The sequence below is a fragment of the Coregonus clupeaformis genome, chromosome 6, assembly GCF_020615455.1.
Source record: "Coregonus clupeaformis isolate EN_2021a chromosome 6, ASM2061545v1, whole genome shotgun sequence".
NCBI lineage: Eukaryota > Metazoa > Chordata > Actinopteri > Salmoniformes > Salmonidae > Coregonus > Coregonus clupeaformis.
Window position 1 is genome coordinate 6,770,531 of NC_059197.1, and position 21,520 is coordinate 6,792,050.

Consider the following 21,520-nt stretch of genomic DNA (forward strand, 5'->3'; position numbering starts at 1 on the left):
ATAGATGTATATCTGTGGAGAAACCATCTGACTGTAGAGACTATAGATGTATATCTGAGGAGAAACCATCTGACTGTAGAGACTATAGATGTATATCTGAGGAGAAACCATCTGACTGTAGAGACTATAGATGTATATCTGTGGAGAAACCATCTGACTGTAGAGACTATAGATGTATATCTGTGGAGAAACCATCTGACTGTAGAGACTATAGATGTATATCTGTGGAGAAACCATCTGACTGTAGAGACTATAGATGTATATCTGTGGAGAAACCATCTGACTGTAGAGACTATAGATGTATATCTGAGGAGAAACCATCTGACTGTAGAGACTATAGATGTATATCTGAGGAGAAACCATCTGACTGTAGAGACTATAGATGTATATCTGAGGAGAAACCATCTGACTGTAGAGACTATAGATGTATATCTGTGGAGAAACCATCTGACTGTAGAGACTATAGATGTATATCTGTGGAGAAACCATCTGACTGTAGAGACTATAGATGTATATCTGTGGAGAAACCATCTGACTGTAGAGACTATAGATGTATATCTGTGGAGAAACCATCTGACTGTAGAGACTATAGATGTATATCTGAGGAGAAACCATCTGACTGTAGAGACTATAGATGTATATCTGAGGAGAAACCATCTGACTGTAGAGACTATAGATGTATATCTGTGGAGAAACCATCTGACTGTAGAGACTATAGATGTATATCTGAGGAGAAACCATCTGACTGTAGAGACTATAGATGTATATCTGAGGAGAAACCATCTGACTGTAGAGACTATAGATGTATATCTGAGGAGAAACCATCTGACTGTAGAGACTATAGATGTATATCTGAGGAGAAACCATCTGACTGTAGAGACTATAGATGTATATCTGAGGAGAAACCATCTGACTGTAGAGACTATAGATGTATATCTGTGGAGAAACCATCTGACTGTAGAGACTATAGATGTATATCTGAGGAGAAACCATCTGACTGTAGAGACTATAGATGTATATCTGTGGAGAAACCATCTGACTGTAGAGACTATAGATGTATATCTGTGGAGAAACCATCTGACTGTAGAGACTATAGATGTATATCTGAGGAGAAACAATCTGACTGTAGAGACTATAGATGTATATCTGTGGAGAAACCATCTGACTGTAGAGACTATAGATGTATATCTGTGGAGAAACCATCTGACTGTAGAGACTATAGATGTATATCTGTGGAGAAACCATCTGACTGTAGAGACTATAGATGTATATCTGTGGAGAAACCATCTGACTGTAGAGACTATTATGTATATCTGAGGAGAAACCATCTGACTGTAGAGACTATAGATGTATATCTGTGGAGAAACCATCTGACTGTAGAGCCTATAGATGTATATCTGAGGAGAAACCATCTGTATAGAGACTATAGATGTATATCTGAGGAGAAACCATCTGACTGTAGAGACTATAGATGTATATCTGTGGAGAAACCATCTGACTGTAGAGGCTATAGATGTATATCTGAGGAGAAACCATCTGACTGTAGAGACTATAGATGTATATCTGAGGAGAAACCATCTGACTGTAGAGACTATAGATGTATATCTGAGGAGAAACCATCTGACTGTAGAGACTATAGATGTATATCTGAGGAGAAACCATCTGACTGTAGAGACTATAGATGTATATCTGAGGAGAAACCATCTGACTGTAGAGACTATAGATGTATATCTGTGGAGAAACCATCTGACTGAGAGACTATAGATGTATATCTGTGGAGAAACCATCTGACTGTAGAGACTATAGATGTATATCTGAGGAGAAACCATCTGACTGTAGAGACTATAGATGTATATCTGTGGAGAAACCATCTGACTGTAGAGACTATAGATGTATATCTGTGGAGAAACCATCTGACTGTAGAGACTATAGATGTATATCTGTGGAGAAACCATCTGACTGTAGAGACTATAGATGTATATCTGTGGAGAAACCATCTGACTAGAGACTATAGATGTATATCTGTGGAGAAACCATCTGACTGTAGAGACTATAGATGTATATCTGAGGAGAAACCATCTGACTGTAGAGACTATAGATGTATATCTGTGGAGAAACCATCTGACTGTAGAGACTATAGATGTATATCTGTGGAGAAACCATCTGACTGTAGAGACTATAGATGTATATCTGAGGAGAAACCATCTGACTGTAGAGACTATAGATGTATATCTGAGGAGAAACCATCTGACTGTAGAGACTATAGATGTATATCTGTGGAGAAACCATCTGACTGTAGAGACTATAGATGTATATCTGTGGAGAAACCATCTGACTGTAGAGACTATAGATGTATATCTGAGGAGAAACCATCTGACTGTAGAGACTATAGATGTATATCTGTGGAGAAACCATCTGACTGTAGAGACTATAGATGTATATCTGAGGAGAAACCATCTGACTGTAGAGACTATAGATGTATATCTGAGGAGAAACCATCTGACTGTAGAGACTATAGATGTATATCTGAGGAGAAACCATCTGACTGTAGAGACTATAGATGTATATCTGAGGAGAAACCATCTGACTGTAGAGACTATAGATGTATATCTGTGGAGAAACCATCTGACTGTAGAGACTATAGATGTATATCTGAGGAGAAACCATCTGACTGTAGAGACTATAGATGTATATCTGAGGAGAAACCATCTGACTGTAGAGACTATAGATGTATATCTGTGGAGAAACCATCTGACTGTAGAGACTATAGATGTATATCTGAGGAGAAACAATCTGACTGTAGAGACTATAGATGTATATCTGTGGAGAAACCATCTGACTAGAGACTATAGATGTATATCTGTGGAGAAACCATCTGACTGTAGAGACTATAGATGTATATCTGAGGAGAAACCATCTGACTGTAGAGACTATAGATGTATATCTGAGGAGAAACCATCTGACTGTAGAGACTATAGATGTATATCTGAGGAGAAACCATCTGACTGTAGAGACTATAGATGTATATCTGAGGAGAAACAATCTGACTGTAGAGACTATAGATGTATATCTGTGGAGAAACCATCTGACTAGAGACTATAGATGTATATCTGTGGAGAAACCATCTGACTGTAGAGACTATAGATGTATATCTGAGGAGAAACCATCTGACTGTAGAGACTATAGATGTATATCTGAGGAGAAACAATCTGACTGTAGAGACTATAGATGTATATCTGTGGAGAAACCATCTGACTAGAGACTATAGATGTATATCTGTGGAGAAACCATCTGACTGTAGAGACTATAGATGTATATCTGTGGAGAAACCATCTGACTGTAGAGACTGTCCGTCCACCTGTCTGTCTCTCTGTCCGTCCACCTGTCTGTCTGTCTCTCTTTCCGTCCACCTGTCTGTCTCTCTGTCCGTCCACCTGTCTGTCTGTCTCTCTGTCCGTCCACCTGTCTGTCTCTCTGCCCGTCCACCTGTCTGTCTGTCTCTCTGTCCGTCCACCTGTCTGTCTGTCTCTCTGTCCGTCCACCTGTCTGTCTGTCTCTCTGTCCGTCCACCTGTCTGTCTGTCTCTCTGTCCGTCCACCTGTCTGTCTCTCTGTCCGTCCACCTGTCTGTCTGTCTCTCTGTCCGTCCACCTGTCTGTCTGTCTCTCTGTCCGTCCACCTGTCTGTGTCTGTCTCTCTGTCCGTCCACCTGTCTGTCTGTCTGTCTCTCTGTCCGTCCACCTGTCTGTCTCTCTCTCTGTCCGTCCACCTGTCTGTGTCTGTCTCTCTGTCCGTCCACCTGTCTGCCTGTCTCTCTGTCCGTCCACCTGTCTGTCTGTCTCTCTGTCCGTCCACCTGTCTGTCTGTCTCTCTGTCCGTCCACCTGTCTGTCTGTCTGTCTGTCTGTCTCTCTGTCCGTCCACCTGTCTGTGTCTGTCTCTCTGTCCGTCCACCTGTCTGCCTGTCTCTCTGTCCGTCCACCTGTCTGTCTGTCTCTCTGTCCGTCCACCTGTCTGTCTGTCTCTCTGTCCGTCCACCTGTCTGTCTGTCTGTCTCTCTGTCCGTCCACCTGTCTGTCTGTCTCTCTGTCCGTCCACCTGTCTGTCTGTCTCTCTGTCCGTCCACCTGTCTGTCTGTCTCTCTCTGTCCGTCCACCTGTCTGTCTCTCTCTGTCCGTCCACCTGTCTGTCTCTCTCTGTCCGTCCACCTGTCTGTCTGTCTCTCTGTCCGTCCACCTGTCTGTCTGTGTCTGTCTCTCTGTCCGTCCACCTGTCTGTCTGTCTCTCTGTCCGTCCACCTGTCTGTCTGTCTGTCCGTCCACCTGTCTGTCTGTCTGTCTGTCTCTCTGTCCGTCCACCTGTCTGTCTGTCTCTCTGTCCGTCCACCTGTCTGTCTGTCTCTCTGTCCGTCCACCTGTCTGTCTGTCTCTCTGTCCGTCCACCTGTCTGTCTGTCTCTCTGTCCGTCCACCTGTCTGTGTCTGTCTCTCTGTCCGTCCACCTGTCTGTCTGTCTCTCTTTCCGTCCACCTGGCTGTCTGTCTCTCTGTCCGTCCACCTGTCTGTCTCTCTATCCGTCCACCTGTCTGTCTGTCTCTCTGTCCGTCCACCTGTCTGTCTGTCTCTCTGTCCGTCCACTTGTCTGTCTGTTGTGACATCTTGGCACCTCTAATCTTCCTGACGCCCCGTGACTCAGAGAGAAAGGAAGGAGTTGTAAATGGTCTGTTTTAGGGCTGTGGCGGTCATTACATTTTGTCAGCCAGTGATTGCCGTATTGACCGTTAATTAACATACACATGTTTAGCATCTCCTGGCTTCCACACATAGCCTACAAGCCATTGATGCAGACCTTTGGAACATCTACATTTCAATTTAATATAGCCTACACCATCATAATAAATCCCTTATTTATTTTAGACCGGTATAAAGAAACATGATATGAAGAAAATGTTGTCTATTTCAGAAGAACAGAATAGCATACTCTGAGTTGTCCAACCCACCGCAGTACAGGCTCCTAACCCACAGTAGTACAGGCTCCTAACCCACAGTAGTACAGGCTCCTAACCCACAGTAGTACAGGCTCCTAACCCACAGTAGTACAGGCTCCTAACCCAAAGTAGTACAGGCTCCTAACCCACAGTAGTACAGGCTCCTAACCCACAGCAGTACAGGCTCCTAACCCACAGTAGTACAGGCTCCTAACCCACACAGTGCAGTAGTACAGGCTCCTAACCCACAGTAGTACAGGCTCCTAACCCACAGTAGTACAGGCTCCTAACCCACAGTAGTACAGGCTCCTAATCCACAGTAGTACAGGCTCCTAACCCACAGTAGTACAGGCTCCTAACCCACAGTAGTACAGGCTCCTAACCCACAGTAGTACAGGCTCCTAACCCACAGTAGTACAGGCTCCTAACTCACAGTAGTACAGGCTCCTAACCCACAGTAGTACAGGCTCCTAACCCACAGTAGTACAGGCTCCTAACCCACACAGTGCAGTAGTACAGGCTCCTAACCCACAGTAGTACAGGCTCCTAACCCACAGTAGTACAGGCTCCTAACCCACAGTAGTACAGGCTCCTAACCCACAGTAGTACAGGCTCCTAACCCACAGTAGTACAGGCTCCTAACCCACAGTAGTACAGGCTCCTAACCCACAGTAGTACAGGCTCCTAACCCACAGTAGTATAGGCTCCTAACCCACAGTAGTACAGGCTCCTAACCCACAGTAGTACAGGCTCCTAACCCACAGTAGTACAGGCTCCTAACCCACAGTAGTACAGGCTCCTAACCCACAGTAGTACAGGCTCCTAACCCACAGTAGTACAGGCTCCTAACCCACAGTAGTACAGGCTCCTAACCCACAGTAGTACAGGCTCCTAACCCACAGTAGTATAGGCTCCTAACCCACAGTAGTACAGGCTCCTAACCCACAGTAGTACAGGCTCCTAACCCACAGTAGTACAGGCTCCTAACCCACAGTAGTACAGGCTCCTAACCCACAGTAGTACAGGCTCCTAACCCACAGTAGTACAGGCTCCTAACCCACAGCAGTACAGGCTCCTAACCCACAGTAGTACAGGCTCCTAACCCACACAGTGCAGTAGTACAGGCTCCTAACCCACACAGTGCAGTAGTACAGGCTCCTAACCCACAGTAGTACAGGCTCCTAACCCACAGTAGTACAGGCTCCTAACCCACAGTAGTACAGGCTCCTAACCCACAGTAGTACAGGCTCCTAACCCACAGTAGTACAGGCTCCTAACCCACAGTAGTACAGGCTCCTAACCCACAGTAGTACAGGCTCCTAACCCACAGTAGTACAGGCTCCTAACCCACACAGTGCAGTAGTACAGGCTCCTAACCCACAGTAGTACAGGCTCCTAACCCACAGTAGTACAGGCTCCTAACCCACAGTAGTACGGGCTCCTAACCCACAGTAGTACAGGCTCCTAACCCACAGTAGTACAGATTCCTAACCCACAGTAGTACAGGCTCCTAACCCACAGTAACACAGGCTCCTAACCCACAGTAGTACAGGCTCCTAACCCACAGTAGTACAGGCTCCTAACCCACAGTAGTACAGGCTCCTAACCCACAGTAGTACAGGCTCCTAACCCACAGTAGTACAGGTTCCTAACCCACAGTAGTACAGGCTCCTAACCCACAGTAGTACAGGCTCCTAATCCACAGTAGTACAGGCTCCTAACCCACAGTAGTACAGGCTCCTAACCCACAGTAGTACAGGCTCCTAACCCACAGTAGTATAGGCTCCTAACCCACAGTAGTACAGGCTCCTAATCCACAGTAGTACAGGGTCCTAACCCACAGTAGTACAGGCTCCTAACCCACAGTAGTACAGGCTCCTAACCCACAGTAGTACAGGCTCCTAACCCACAGTAGTACAGGCTCCTAACCCACAGTAGTACAGGCTCCTAACCCACAGTACTACAGGCTCCTAACCCACAGTAGTACAGGCTCCTAACCCACAGTAGTACAGGCTCCTAACCCACAGTAGTACAGGCTCCTAACCCACCGCAGTACAGGCTCCTAACCCACAGTAGTACAGGCTCCTAACCCACAGTAGTACAGGCTCATAACCCACAGTAGTACAGGCTCCTAACCCACAGCAGTACAGGCTCCTAACCCACAGTAGTACAGGCTCCTAACCCACAGCAGTACAGGCTCATAACCCACAGTAGTACAGGCTCCTAACCCACAGTAGTACAGGCTCCTAACCCACAGTAGTACAGGCTCCTAACCCACAGTAGTACAGGCTCCTAACCCACAGTAGTACAGGCTCCTAACCCACAGTAGTACAGGCTCCTAACCCACAGTAGTACAGGCTCCTAACCCACAGCAGTACAGGCTCCTAACCCACAGTAGTACAGGCTCCTAACCCACAGTAGTACAGGCTCCTAACCCACAGTAGTACAGGCTCCTAACCCACAGTAGTACAGGCTCCTAACCCACAGTAGTACAGGCTCCTAACCCACAGTAGTACAGGCTCCTAACCCACAGCAGTACAGGCTCCTAACCCACAGCAGTACAGGCTCCTAACCCACAGCAGTACAGGCTCCTAACCCACAGTAGTACAGGCTCCTAACCCACAGTAGTACAGGCTCCTAACCCACAGTAGTACAGTCTCCTACCCCACAGTACTACAGGCTCCTAACCCACAGTAGTACAGGCTCCTACCCCACAGTACTACAGGCTCCTAACCCACAGTACTACAGGCTCCTAACCCACAGCAGTACAGGCTCCTAACCCACAGTAGTACAGGCTAACTAACTAAGTAGTGTTGTCTCACCCACACTATCCTAACCACACCTTCCTTCCTGTCACCTCTATCTCCACACACACGCTGTTCAACATCATATTGGGAGGGTTGCCAACATGGAAACATATTCCACCTGAAAGGTGTGTTTCTTTAAGAGGACCCTCCCAATCAAAGGCCAAGTCAGTGACTGTTGCATGAATCAACAAACGGGTTAAACGTGTGTGTGTGTGTGTGTGTGTGTGTGTGTGTGTGTGTGTGTGTGTGTGTGTGTGTGTGTCTCCTAGCTGGAAGCAGCTAACCATCTCCTTCAGCAGACCCAGCAGCCCTACAGTTACCTGATCGACACGGTGAGACAGAGAGACACACAGATACTGTCCCTCAGAGAACGCATCACACAGCTGGAGGACGACACCAGGTACAAACCACTGTCTCCCCCCTTTCCATCTCCCCCCTGTCCATCTCCCCCCTTTCCATCTCCCCCCGTCCATCTCCCCCCTGTCCATCTCCCCCTGTCCATCTCCCCCTGTCCATCTCCCCCCTGTCCATCTCCCCCCTGTCCATCTCGCCCCTGTCCATCTCCCCCCTTTCCATCTCCCCCTGTCCATCTCCCCCCTTTCCATCTCCCCCCTGTCCATCTCCCCCCTTTCCATCTCCCCCCTGTCCATCTCCCCCCTGTCCATCTCCCCCCTTTCCATCTCCCCCATGTCCTTCTCTCTTCCCAGGTCCTTTTTGTATTTCACCTTTATTTAACCAGGTAAGAAGCCAGTTGAGAACAAGTTCTCATTTACAACTGCGACCTGGCCAAGATAAAGCAAAGCAGTGTGATAAAAACAACACAGAGTTACATATGGGGTAAAACAAAACAAAGTCAAAAATACAACAGAAAATATATATACAGTGTGTGCAAATGTAGCAAGTTATGGAGGTAAGGCAATAAATAGGCTATAGTGCAGAATAATTACAATAGTATTAACACTGGAATGATAGATGTGCAAGAGATTATGTGCAAATAGAGATACTGGGGTGCAAAAGAGCAAAATAAATAACAATATAGGGATGAGGTAGTTGGGTGGGCTAATTTCAGATGGGCTGTGTACAGGTGCAGTGATCGGTAAGGTGCTCTGACAACTGATGCTTAAAGTTAGTGAGGGAGATAAGAGTCTCCAGCTTCAGAGATTTTTGCAATTTGTTCCAGTCATTGGCAGCAGAGAACTGGAAGGAATGGTGGCCAAAGGAGGTGTTGGCTTTGGGAATGACCAGTGAGATATACCTGCTGGAGCGCAGACTACGGGTGGGTGTTGCTATTGTGACCAATGAGCTAAGATAAGGCGGGGATTTGCCTAGCAGTGATTTATAGATGGCCTGGAGCCAGTGGGTTTGGCGACGAATATGTAGTGAGGGCCAGCCAACGAGAGCGTACAGGTCACAGTGGTGGGTAGTATATGGGGCTTTGGTGACAAAACGGATGGCACACAAATTGGACTACATCCAATTTGCTGAGTAGAGTGTTGGAGGCTATTTTGTAAATGACATCGCCAAAGTCAAGGATCGGTAGGATAGTCAGTTTTACGAGGGCATGTTTGGCAGCATGAGTGAAGGAGGCTTTGTTGCGAAATAGGAAGCCGATTCCAGATCTAACTTTGGATTGGAGATGCTTAATGTGAGTCTGGAGTACTGTCCTTCTCTCTTCCCAGGTCCTGGCCTTCTCTCTTCCCAGGTCCTGTCCTTCTCTCTTCCCAGGTCCTGTCCTTCTCTCTTCCCAGGTCCTGGCCTTCTCTCTTCCCAGGTCCTGGCCTTCTCTCTTCCCAGGTCCTGGCCTTCTCTCTTCCCAGGTCCTGGCCTTCTCTCTTCCCAGGTCCTGTCCTTCTCTCTTCCCAGGTCCTGTCCTTCTCTCTTCCCAGGTCCTGGCCTTCTCTCTTCCCAGGTCCTGTCCTTCTCTCTTCCCAGGTCCTGGCCTTCTCTCTTCCCAGGTCCTGTCCTTCTCTCTTCCCAGGTCCTGGCCTTCTCTCTTCCCAGGTCCTGGCCTTCTCTCTTCCCAGATCTTCCCATCTATCTCTGTAAACGCTGCCTGTCTCCCCACTGCAGTAACTCTGTGTCACTGTCAGTATATCTCTCACACACTCCTCACACTCCATACTCGATCCCTTCTCTCTTCTCTCTCCTCACTGTCTCTGATCTCTCTATGCAGTCAGTGAGTACACGTCTTCTCTTGCAGCGCTGCCATAAGTCCCACTTCAGGACTGGGGGGGACCAGAGCCCTATGACACCCTATTCCCTATATAGTGCACTACTTTAGACCAGAGCCCTATGACACCCTATTCCCTATATAGTGCACTACTTTAGACCAGAGCCCTATGACACCCTATTCCCTATATAGTGCACTACTTTATACCAGAGCCCTATGACACCCTATTCCCTATATAGTGCACTACTTTAGACCAGAGCACCCTATTCCCTATATAGTGCACTACTTTAGACCAGAGCCCTATGACACCCTATTCCCTATATAGTACACTACTTTAGACCAGAGCCCTATGACACCCTATTCCCTATATAGTACACTACTTTAGACCAGAGCCCTATGACACCCTATTCCCTATATAGTACACTACTTTAGACCAGAGCCCTATGACACCCTATTCCCTATATAGTACACTACTTTAGACCAGAGCCCTATGACACCCTATTCCCTATATAGTGCACTACTTTAGACCAGAGCCCTATGACACCATATTCCCTATATAGTGCACTACATTAGACCAGAGCCCTATGGCACCCTATTCCCTATATAGTACACTACTTTAGACCAGAGCCCTATGACACCCTATTCCCTATATAGTGCACTACTTTAGACCAGAGCCCTATGGCACCCTATTCCCTATATAGTACACTACTTTAAACCAGAGCCCTATGACACCCTATTCCCTATATAGTGCACTACTTTAGACCAGAGCCCTGTTTAGTGCATCTCTAGGGGTCCTGGTCAAAAGTAGTGCACTATATAGGGTGCCATTTCTCTTACAAGCACCTGGTTGTTGTGGGTTTTGATTGATTTATTGAGTAATTGTTTTTTTATTTATTTAGTGTTTTCCCGTAGAGAGATGGATTTATTGGACACTGTAATTGTCCAGTTTGCATAACGTCATGTCACTCTGTTGCACGTTTGGATGTAATCGATGATTTCTGTTCTCTGTTGTAATATGAATGTTCCAGCGGCGCCTGTGCTCTGACGGGGATGGAGGGAGTCGTTGTTCTGTCCCATTTAGTGAAATTACACCCTGTTCCCTATATAGTGCACTACTTTAGACCAGGGCCCCTAGAGATGCACTATACAGGGCCTGTGCTCTGACGGGGATGGAGGGAGTCGTTGTTCTGTCCCATTTAGTGAAACTACACCCTGTTCCCTATTAGTGCACTACTTTAGACCAGAGCCCTATGACACCCTATTCCCTATATAGTACACTACTTTAGACCAGAGCCCTATGACACCCTATTCCCTATATAGTGCACTACTTTAGACCAGAGCCCTATGACACCCTGTTCCCTATTAGTGCACCACTCAGAGGTAGTCCGCTGAAGTAGAGCTGGTCAGTAAGTAATGAAAAGTATTATCTGCCATTTGGAAGGCAGATATGAAAGAGTTGGGTTCTATGTCTATGTGAATGCTTCCATCTGTTTTGTCTTGTCGGTTCAGATCTCTGAGGAAAGAGAAGACGTCTCTCCAACAGGTGAAGAACAACATGGCCTCTGACCTGGAGCGCCTGCTCAACCACCGAGAGGTACACACACACTCACACACTCCTCTGACCTGGAGCGCCTGCTCAACCACCGAGAGGTACACACATACACTCACTCTCATTCACTCACATACATACACACTCCTCAACCATGGAGAGCTATTGCCCAGAGTCCACACTCTCATTGAATAAAGCCACTGTGTCTCGATGTGTGATATTGCATCATATATATCCATAATGAACGTAGATGATACGTCATATAGGTATAATGATAGTAGGTGTGTGACTTTTATGACAGGTGTGTTTTTTTATATAGTCTGCACGTCTGCACGAGGGCGAGACGGAGAGAGAAAGGGAGATCCGGTGAGAGGAGACTGGCTTTTCCGGTCTCTAGGTGTGCCTCCCTCTGTCACTGTGTCACCCTTTTCACCTTTCGTGCAAACTGAAGTCTACTCAGGTGGTTCAGTTGGTTGGCCTGAAGCCTATTCAGGTGGTTCAGTTGGTTGGCCTGAAGCCTATTCAGGTGGTTCAGTTGGTTGGCCTGAAGCCTACTCAGGTGGTCCAGTTGGTTGGCCTGAAGCCTATTCAGGTGGTTCAGTTGGTTGGCCTGAAGCCTATTCAGGTGGTCCAGTTGGTTGGCCTGAAGCCTATTCAGGTGGTTCAGTTGGTTGGCCTGAAGCCTATTCAGGTGGTTCAGTTGGTTGGCCTGAAGCCTATTCAGGTGGTTCAGTTGGTTGGCCTGAAGCCTATTCAGGTGGTTCAGTTGGTTGGCCTGAAGCCTATTCAGGTGGTTCAGTTGGTTGGCCTGAAGCCTATTCAGGTGGTTCAGTTGGTTGGCCTGAAGCCTATTCAGGTGGTTCAGTTGGTTGGCCTGAAGCCTATTCAGGTGGTTCAGTCGGTTGGCCTGAAGCCTATTCAGGTGGTCCAGTCAGTTGGCCTGAAGCCTACTCAGGTGGTTCAGTTGGTTGGCCTGAAGCCTACTCAGGTGGTTCAGTTGGTTGGCCTGAAGCCTATTCAGGTGGTTCAGTTGGTTGGCCTGAAGCCTATTCAGGTGGTTCAGTTGGTTGGCCTGAAGCCTATTCAGGTGGTTCAGTTGGTTGGCCTGAAGCCTATTCAGGTGGTTCAGTCGGTTGGCCTGAAGCCTATTCAGGTGGTCCAGTCGGTTGGCCTGAAGCCTACTCAGGTGGTTCAGTCGGTTGGCCTGAAGCCTACTCAGGTGGTTCAGTTGGTTGGCCTGAAGCCTATTCAGGTGGTTCAGTTGGTTGGCCTGAAGCCTATTCAGGTGGTTCAGTTGGTTGGCCTGAAGCCTATTCAGGTGGTTCAGTTGGTTGGCCTGAAGCCTATTCAGGTGGTTCAGTTGGTTGGCCTGAAGCCTATTCAGGTGGTTCAGTTGGTTGGCCTGAAGCCTATTCAGGTGGTTCAGTTGGTTGGCCTGAAGCCTATTCAGGTGGTTCAGTTGGTTGGCCTGAAGCCTATTCAGGTGGTTCAGTTGGTTGGCCTGAAGCCTATTCAGGTGGTTCAGTTGGTTGGCCTGAAGCCTATTCAGGTGGTTCAGTTGGTTGGCCTGAAGCCTATTCAGGTGGTTCAGTTGGTTGGCCTGAAGCCTATTCAGGTGGTTCAGTTGGTTGGCCTGAAGCCTACTCAGTTGGTTGGCCTGAAGCCTATTCAGGTGGTTCAGTTGGTTGGCCTGAAGCCTATTCAGGTGGTTCAGTTGGTTGGCCTGAAGCCTATTCAGGTGGTTCAGTTGGTTGGCCTGAAGCCTATTCAGGTGGTTCAGTTGGTTGGCCTGAAGCCTATTCAGGTGGTTCAGTTGGTTGGCCTGAAGCCTATTCAGGTGGTTCAGTTGGTTGGCCTGAAGCATGTTCAGTTGGTTGGCCTGAAGCCTGTTCAGTTGGTTGGCCTGAAGCCTATTCAGGTGGTTCAGTTGGTTGGCCTGAAGCCTATTCAGGTGGTTCAGTTGGTTGGCCTGAAGCCTGTTCAGTTGGTTGGCCTGAAGCCTATTCAGGTGGTTCAGTTGGTTGGCCTGAAGCCTGTTCAGTTGGTTGGCCTGAAGCCTACTCAGGTGGTTCAGTTGGTTGGCCTGAAGCCTATTCAGGTGGTTCAGTTGGTTGGCCTGAAGCCTGTTCAGTTGGTTGGCCTGAAGCCTATTCAGGTGGTTCAGTTGGTTGGCCTGAAGCCTATTCAGGTGGTCCAGTTGGTTGGCCTGAAGCCTATTCAGGTGGTTCAGTTGGTTGGCCTGAAGCCTATTCAGGTGGTCCAGTTGGTTGGCCTGAAGCCTATTCAGGTGGTTCAGTTGGTTGGCCTGAAGCCTATTCAGGTGGTTCAGTTGGTTGGCCTGAAGCCTACTCAGTTGGTTGGCCTGAAGCCTATTCAGGTGGTCCAGTTGGTTGGCCTGAAGCCTACTCAGGTGGTTCAGTTGGTTGGCCTGAAGCCTATTCAGGTGGTTCAGTTGGTTGGCCTGAAGCCTATTCAGGTGGTCCAGTTGGTTGGCCTGAAGCCTACTCAGGTGGTTCAGTTGGTTGGCCTGAAGCCTACTCAGGTGGTTCAGGTGGTTGGCCTGAAGCCTATTCAGGTGGTTCAGTTGGTTGGCCTGAAGCCTATTCAGGTGGTTCAGTTGGTTGGCCTGAAGCCTGTTCAGTTGGTTGGCCTGAAGCCTGTTCAGTTGGTTGGCCTGAAGCCTATTCAGGTGGTCCAGTTGGTTGGCCTGAAGCCTACTCAGGTGGTTCAGTTGGTTGGCCTGAAGCCTATTCAGGTGGTTCAGTTGGTTGGCCTGAAGCCTATTCAGGTGGTTCAGTTGGTTGGCCTGAAGCCTACTCAGTTGGTTGGCCTGAAGCCTATTCAGGTGGTCCAGTTGGTTGGCCTGAAGCCTATTCAGGTGGTTCAGTTGGTTGGCCTGAAGCCTATTCAGGTGGTCCAGTTGGTTGGCCTGAAGCCTATTCAGGTGGTCCAGTTGGTTGGCCTGAAGCCTATTCAGGTGGTCCAGTTGGTTGGCCTGAAGCCTATTCAGGTGGTTCAGTTGGTTGGCCTGAAGCCTATTCAGGTGGTTCAGTTGGTTGGCCTGAAGCCTACTCAGGTGGTCCAGTTGGTTGGCCTGAAGCCTATTCAGGTGGTCCAGTTGGTTGGCCTGAAGCCTATTCAGGTGGTTCAGTTGGTTGGCCTGAAGCCTATTCAGGTGGTTCAGTTGGTTGGCCTGAAGCCTATTCAGGTGGTTCAGTTGGTTGGCCTGAAGCCTATTCAGGTGGTTCAGTTGGTTGGCCTGAAGCCTATTCAGGTGGTTCAGGTGGTTGGCCTGAAGCCTATTCAGGTGGTCCAGTTGGTTGGCCTGAAGCCTACTCAGGTGGTTCAGTTGGTTGGCCTGAAGCCTATTCAGGTGGTCCAGTTGGTTGGCCTGAAGCCTATTCAGGTGGTTGGCCTGAAGCCTACTCAGGTGGTCCAGTTGGTTGGCCTGAAGCCTATTCAGGTGGTTCAGTTGGTTGGCCTGAAGTCTTCTCAGCAACCTTTACTAGAAGTGCATGAACCTTTAATAGGAACACGGTGTCCCAACGCCCTCAGACACATTATATGATGTCTTCTCTAAAACCCCTTTCAAACCAAGACGAAAAGCTGCCAACTTTACCATGCCGCCAACCTTTTGCCCACTTTTCTTTAAATCTGAAAGGTATTGCCGGTAACTAAGCCTATACTTTTATTTCCGCCAACCAAGGTTATCAGTAATGTATTTAGAGGTCCCGCCAAACCGTCAGTATAAACGTCCCCTTGTTAGCTGGATAGCCAGCTGGTTATCTGGCTAACAAGCTAGCAATGAACCCCATCAATGGCTGGATAGCCAGCTGGTTGTCTAGCTAACAAGCTAGCAACGAACCCCATCAATGGCTGGATAGCCAGCTGGTTATCTAGCTAATAAGCTAGCAACGAACCCCATCAATGGCTGGATAGCCAGCTGGTTCGTTGCTAGCTTGTTAGCTAGACAACCTGCTGGCTAGCCAGCCATTGATGCGGTTCGTTGCTAGCTTGTTAGCTAGACAACCTGCTGGCTAGCCAGCCATTGATGCGTTCGTTGCTAGCTTGTTAGCTAGACAACCTGCTGGCTAGCCAGCCATTGATGCGGTTCGTTGCTAGCTTGTTAGCTAGACAACCAGCTGGCTAGCCAGCCATTGATGGGGTTTGTTGCTAGCTTGTTAGCTAGATAACCAGCTGGCTAGTCAGCCATTGATGGGGTTCGTTGCTAGCTTATTAGCTAGATAACCAGCTGGCTAGCCAGCCATTGATGGGGTTCGTTGCTAGCTTGTTAGCTAGACAACCTGCTGGCTAGCCAGCCATTGATGCGGTTCGTTGCTAGCTTGTTAGCTAGACAACCAGCTGGCTAGCCAGCCATTGATGGGGTTCGTTGCTAGCTTATTAGCTAGATAACCAGCTGGCTAGCCAGCCATTGATGGGGTTCGTTGCTAGCTTGTTAGCTAGATAACCAGCTGGCTATCCAACTATTGATGGGGTTCGTTGCTAGCTTGTTAGCTAGATAACCAGCTGGCTATCCAGCCATTGATGGGGTTCGTTGCTAGCTTGTTAGCTAGACAACCTGCTGGCTATCCAGCCATTGATGGGGTTCGTTGCTAGCTTGTTAGCTAGACAACCTGCTGGCTATCCAGCCATTGATGGGGTTCGTTGCTAGCTTGTTAGCTAGACAACCAGCTGGCTATCCAGCCATTGATGGGGTTCGTTGCTAGCTTGTTAGCTAGACAACCTGCTGGCTATCCAACTATTGATGGGGTTCGTTGCTAGCTTGTTAGCTAGATAACCAGCTGGCTATCCAGCCATTGATGGGCTTCGTTGCTAGCTTGTTAGCTAGACAACCTGCTGGCTATCCAGCCATTGATGGGCTTTGTTGCTAGCTTGTTAGCTAGACAACCAGCTGGCTAGCCAGCCATTGATGGGGTTCGTTGCTAGCTTGTTAGCTAGACAACCTGCTGGCTATCCAGCCATTGATGGGGTTCGTTGCTAGCTTGTTAGCTAGACAACCTGCTGGCTATCCAGCCATTGATGGGGTTCGTTGCTAGCTTGTTAGCTAGACAACCTGCTGGCTATCCAGCCATTGATGGGGTTCGTTGCTAGCTCGTTAGCTAGACAACCTGCTGGCTATCCAGCCATTGATGGGGGTTCGTTGCTAGCTTGTCCAGCTCCATTGATGGATTGATGGATCCACTCATTCAAATTGGTGTTGCTGTTCCTGTCCATTAGTGTGTTGTCATGTTCTATGTTTTGTGTGAACCCCAGGAAGACTAGCTGCTGCTTCTTCAACAGCTAATGGGGATCCAAAAAAAAACAAATCTGACAACGTTTTGAGTTGAACTGTAGCCATCTCTTTTAGTCATCATAACAGGAAAATTAACACATTACAAGGTAATTATTTACAAATGATTTACAAGTATGGCGAGCTGCCAACTTAATGTTGTGAATGTGAAGAACTGAAAGCTGTGCATTCTGTCTGAGGAATTTAGAACTTGCTGCTGTCATATCGGGTTACCATGACAACGATCACAACAACAGGGTCAGAGTTGAATGTCTCTTGCTCCTTGCAATGGCTATATAGAAGAGGAATGCTGACAAGAGAGGTAAAAATGGGGCCGTTTAAAGGGGATCATATCAACATTGCCCAATTGTTTTTACAGGCAACACACCGTGAATCCTATGTGAAAGGTGTATTAACCGTCATTTACATCATCAGGTCATTCAGTTCTATATAACTTTGACTGTAGGTCCTTCTCAACGATGTGACTGTAGGTCCTTCTCAACGGTGTGACTGTAGGTCCTTCTCAACGATGTGACTGTAGGTCCTTCTCAACGATGTGACTGTAGGTCCTTCTCAACGGTGTGACTGTAGGTCCTTCTCAACGGTGTGACTGTAGGTCCTTCTCAACGGTGTGACTGTAGGTCCTTCTCAACGGTGTGACTGTAGGTCCTTCTCAACGATGTGACTGTAGGTCCTTCTCAACGATGTGACTGTAGGTCCTTCTCAACGGTGTGACTGTAGGTCCTTCTCAACGGTGTGACTGTAGGTCTTTCTCAACGATGTGACTGTAGGTTCTTCTCAACGATGTGACTGTAGGTCCTTCTCAACGGTGTGACTGTAGGTCCTTCTCAACGATGTGACTGTAGGTCCTTCTCAACGATGTGACTGTAGGTCCTTCTCAACGATGTGACTGTAGGTCCTTCTCAACGGTGTGACTGTAGGTCCTTCTCAACGATGTGACTGTAGGTCCTTCTCAACGATGTGACTGTAGGTCCTTCTCAACGGTGTGACTGTAGGTCCTTCTCAACGATGTGACTGTAGGTCCTTCTCAACGGTGTGACTGTAGGTCCTTCTCAACGGTGTGACTGTAGGTCCTTCTCAACGGTGTGACTGTAGGTCTTTCTCAACGATGTGACTGTAGGTTCTTCTCAACGATGTGACTGTAGGTCCTTCTCAACGGTGTGACTGTAGGTTCTTCTCAACGGTGTGACTGTAGGTCCTTCTCAACGATGTGACTCTAGGTTCTTCTCAACGGTGTGACTGTAGGTCCTTCTCAACGATGTGACTGTAGGTCCTTCTCAACGATGTGACTGTAGGTCCTTCTCAACGATGTGACTGTAGGTCCTTCTCAACGATGTGACTGTAGGTGCTTCTCAACGATGTGACTGTAGGTCCTTCTCAACGGTGTGACTGTAGGTCCTTCTCAACGGTGTGACTGTAGGTCCTTCTCAACGGTGTGACTGTAGGTCCTTCTCAACGATGTGACTGTAGGTCCTTCTCAACGATGTGACTGTAGGTCCTTCTCAACGATGTGACTGTAGGTTCTTCTCAACGATGTGACTGTAGGTCCTTCTCAACGGTGTGACTGTAGGTCCTTCTCAACAATGTCTGAATTTAAACATGAATATTAATTGGTCAGACAAAATGTATTGTATGCATTATAATGACAAATATGTCTCTCAGGCTGCGTTTACACAGGCAGCCCAATTCTGATCTTTCTCCACTAATTGGTCTTTTGAACAACCAGATCAGCTCTTTTGCCAATAATTGGGCAACAGATTGGGCTGCCTGAGCAAACCCACCCAAAGTGTTCTTTCTTTAATAGGGGTAATGATGATGACGTGTAATGGTCCGCTGCATGTTTCCACCATGACTTAACTTACTGTAGAGTACAGAGAGAGAGGCTTGTTTTGAAGAATCTCAGTAATAAAGGCATTTTTGTCATTTTTTTTGTTTTTGTCATTTAGCAGACGCTCTTATCCAGAGCGACTTACAGGAGCAATTAGGGTTAAGTGCCTTGTCGGCTCGGGGATTAGAACCAGCGACCTTTCGGTTACTGGCACAGCGCTCTTACCCACTAAGCTACCTGCCGACTTACAGTCAGTGAGTGCATGTCAGTATTATTATTGAACAGGACAAACTGGTTCCTTCATGTGTCGTGGTTCCCAGGGTCAGGATAAGGTGTTCCTCCCACTATGCACTGAGTATGGCTAACAGTCACCAGCTACAGTAGGCTATGCACTGAGTATGGCTAACAGTCACCAGCTACAGTAGGCTATGCACTGAGTATGGCTAACAGTCACCAGCTACAGTAGGCTATGCACTGAGTATGGCTAACAGTCACCAGCTACAGTAGGCTATGCACTGAGTATGGCTAACAGTCACCAGCTACAGTAGGCTATGCACTGAGTATGGCTAACAGTCACCAGCTACAGTAGGCTATGCACTGAGTATAGCTAACAGTCACCAGCTACAGTAGGCTATGCACTGAGTATGGCTAACATTAGGGAACACCTTTCTAATACCAGTCACCAGCTACAGTAGGCTATGCACTGAGTATGGCTAACATTAGGGAACACCTTTCTAATATCAGTCACCAGCTACAGTAGGCTATGCACTGAGTATGGCTAACATTAGGAACACCTTTCTAATATCAGTCACCAGCTACAGTAGGCTATGCACTGAGTATGGCTAACATTAGGAGCACCTTTCTAATACCAGTCACCAGCTACAGTAGGCTATGCACTGAGTATGGCTAACATTAGGAGCACCTTTCTAATACCAGTCACCAGCTACAGTAGGCTATGCACTGAGTATGGCTAACAGTCACCAGCTACAGTAGGCTATGCACTGAGTATGGCTAACATTAGGGAGCACCTTTCTAATATCAGTCACCAGCTACAGTAGGCTATGCACTGAGTATGGCTAACATTAGGGAACACCTTTCTAATATCAGTCACCAGCTACAGTAGGCTATGCACTGAGTATGGCTAACATTAGGAGCACCTTTCTAATATCAGTCACCAGCTACAGTAGGCTATGCACTGAGTATGGCTAACATTAGGAGCACCTTTCTAATATCAGTCACCAGCTACAGTAGGCTATGCACTGAGTATGGCTAACATTAGGAGCACCTTTCTAATATCAGTCACCAGCTACAGTAGGCTATGCACTGAGTATGGCTAACATTAGGAACACCTTTCTAATATCAGTCACCAGCTACAGTAGGCTATGCACTGAGTATGGCTAACACTAGGGAACACCTTTCTAATATCAGTCACCAGCTACAGTAGGCTATGCACTGAGTATGGCTAACATTAGGGAACACCTTTCTAATATCAGTCACCAGCTACAGTAGGCTATGCACTGAGTATGGCTACCAGTCACCAGCTACAGTAGGCTATGCACTGAGTATGGCTACCAGTCACCAGCTACAGTAGGCTATGCACTGAGTATGGCTAACATTAGGGAACACCTTTCTAATATCAGTCACCAGCTACAGTAGGCTATGCACTGAGTATGGCTAACATTAGGAACACCTTTCTAATATCAGTCACCAGCTACAGTAGGCTATGCACTGAGTATGGCTAACATTAGGAGCACCTTTCTAATACCAGTCACCAGCTACAGTAGGCTATGCACTGAGTATGGCTAACATTAGGAGCACCTTTCTAATATCAGTCACCAGCTACAGTAGGCTATGCACTGAGTATGGCTAACATTAGGGAACACCTTTCTAATACCAGTCACCAGCTACAGTAGGCTATGCACTGAGTATGGCTAACATTAGGAGCACCTTTCTAATACCAGTCACCAGCTACAGTAGGCTATGCACTGAGTATGGCTAACAGTCACCAGCTACAGTAGGCTATGCACTGAGTATGGCTAACATTAGGGAGCACCTTTCTAATATCAGTCACCAGCTACAGTAGGCTATGCACTGAGTATGGCTAACAGTCACCAGCTACAGTAGGCTATGCACTGAGTATGGCTAACATTAGGGAGCACCTTTCTAATATCAGTCACCAGCTACAGTAGGCTATGCACTGAGTATGGCTAACAGTCACCAGCTACAGTAGGCTATGCACTGAGTATGGCTAACATTAGGGAACACCTTTCTAATACCAGTCACCAGCTACAGTAGGCTATGCACTGAGTATGGCTAACATTAGGGAACACCTTTCTAATATCAGTCACCAGCTACAGTAGGCTATGCACTGAGTATGGCTAACACTAGGGAACACCTTTCTAATACCAGTCACCAGCTACAGTAGGCTATGCACTGAGTATGGCTAACAGTCACCAGCTACAGTAGGCTATGCACTGAGTATGGCTAACATTAGGGAACACCTTTCTAATATCAGTCACCAGCTACAGTAGGCTATGCACTGAGTATGGCTAACAGTCACCAGCTACAGTAGGCTATGCACTGAGTATGGCTAACATTAGGGAACACCTTTCTAATATCAGTCACCAGCTACAGTAGGCTATGCACTGAGTATGGCTAACATTAGGGAACACCTTTCTAATATCAGTCACCAGCTACAGTAGGCTATGCACTGAGTATGGCTAACATTAGGGAGCACCTTTCTAATACCAGTCACCAGCTACAGTAGGCTATGCACTGAGTATGGCTAACAGTCACCAGCTACAGTAGGCTATGCACTGAATATGGCTAACATTAGGGAACACCTTTCTAATACCAGTCACCAGCTACAGT

The 21,520-nt window shown here is 47.5% G+C and overlaps 1 protein-coding gene across 1 annotated transcript in view; it reads left to right on the top strand.

The window, feature by feature from the left end:
* The first annotated feature begins 7,573 nt into the window (after positions 1–7,573).
* LOC123491070 (progesterone-induced-blocking factor 1-like) overlaps positions 7,574–21,520 on the top strand; it is a 29,710-nt gene continuing 15,763 nt past the window's right edge. Inside the window, exons 1-2 of the mRNA XM_045220958.1 lie at positions 7,574–8,191; positions 11,471–11,555. Coding sequence (XP_045076893.1) covers positions 11,517–11,555 — 39 coding nt within the window. The 5' untranslated portion in view covers positions 7,574–8,191; positions 11,471–11,516. The remainder of the gene's footprint in view (positions 8,192–11,470; positions 11,556–21,520) is intronic.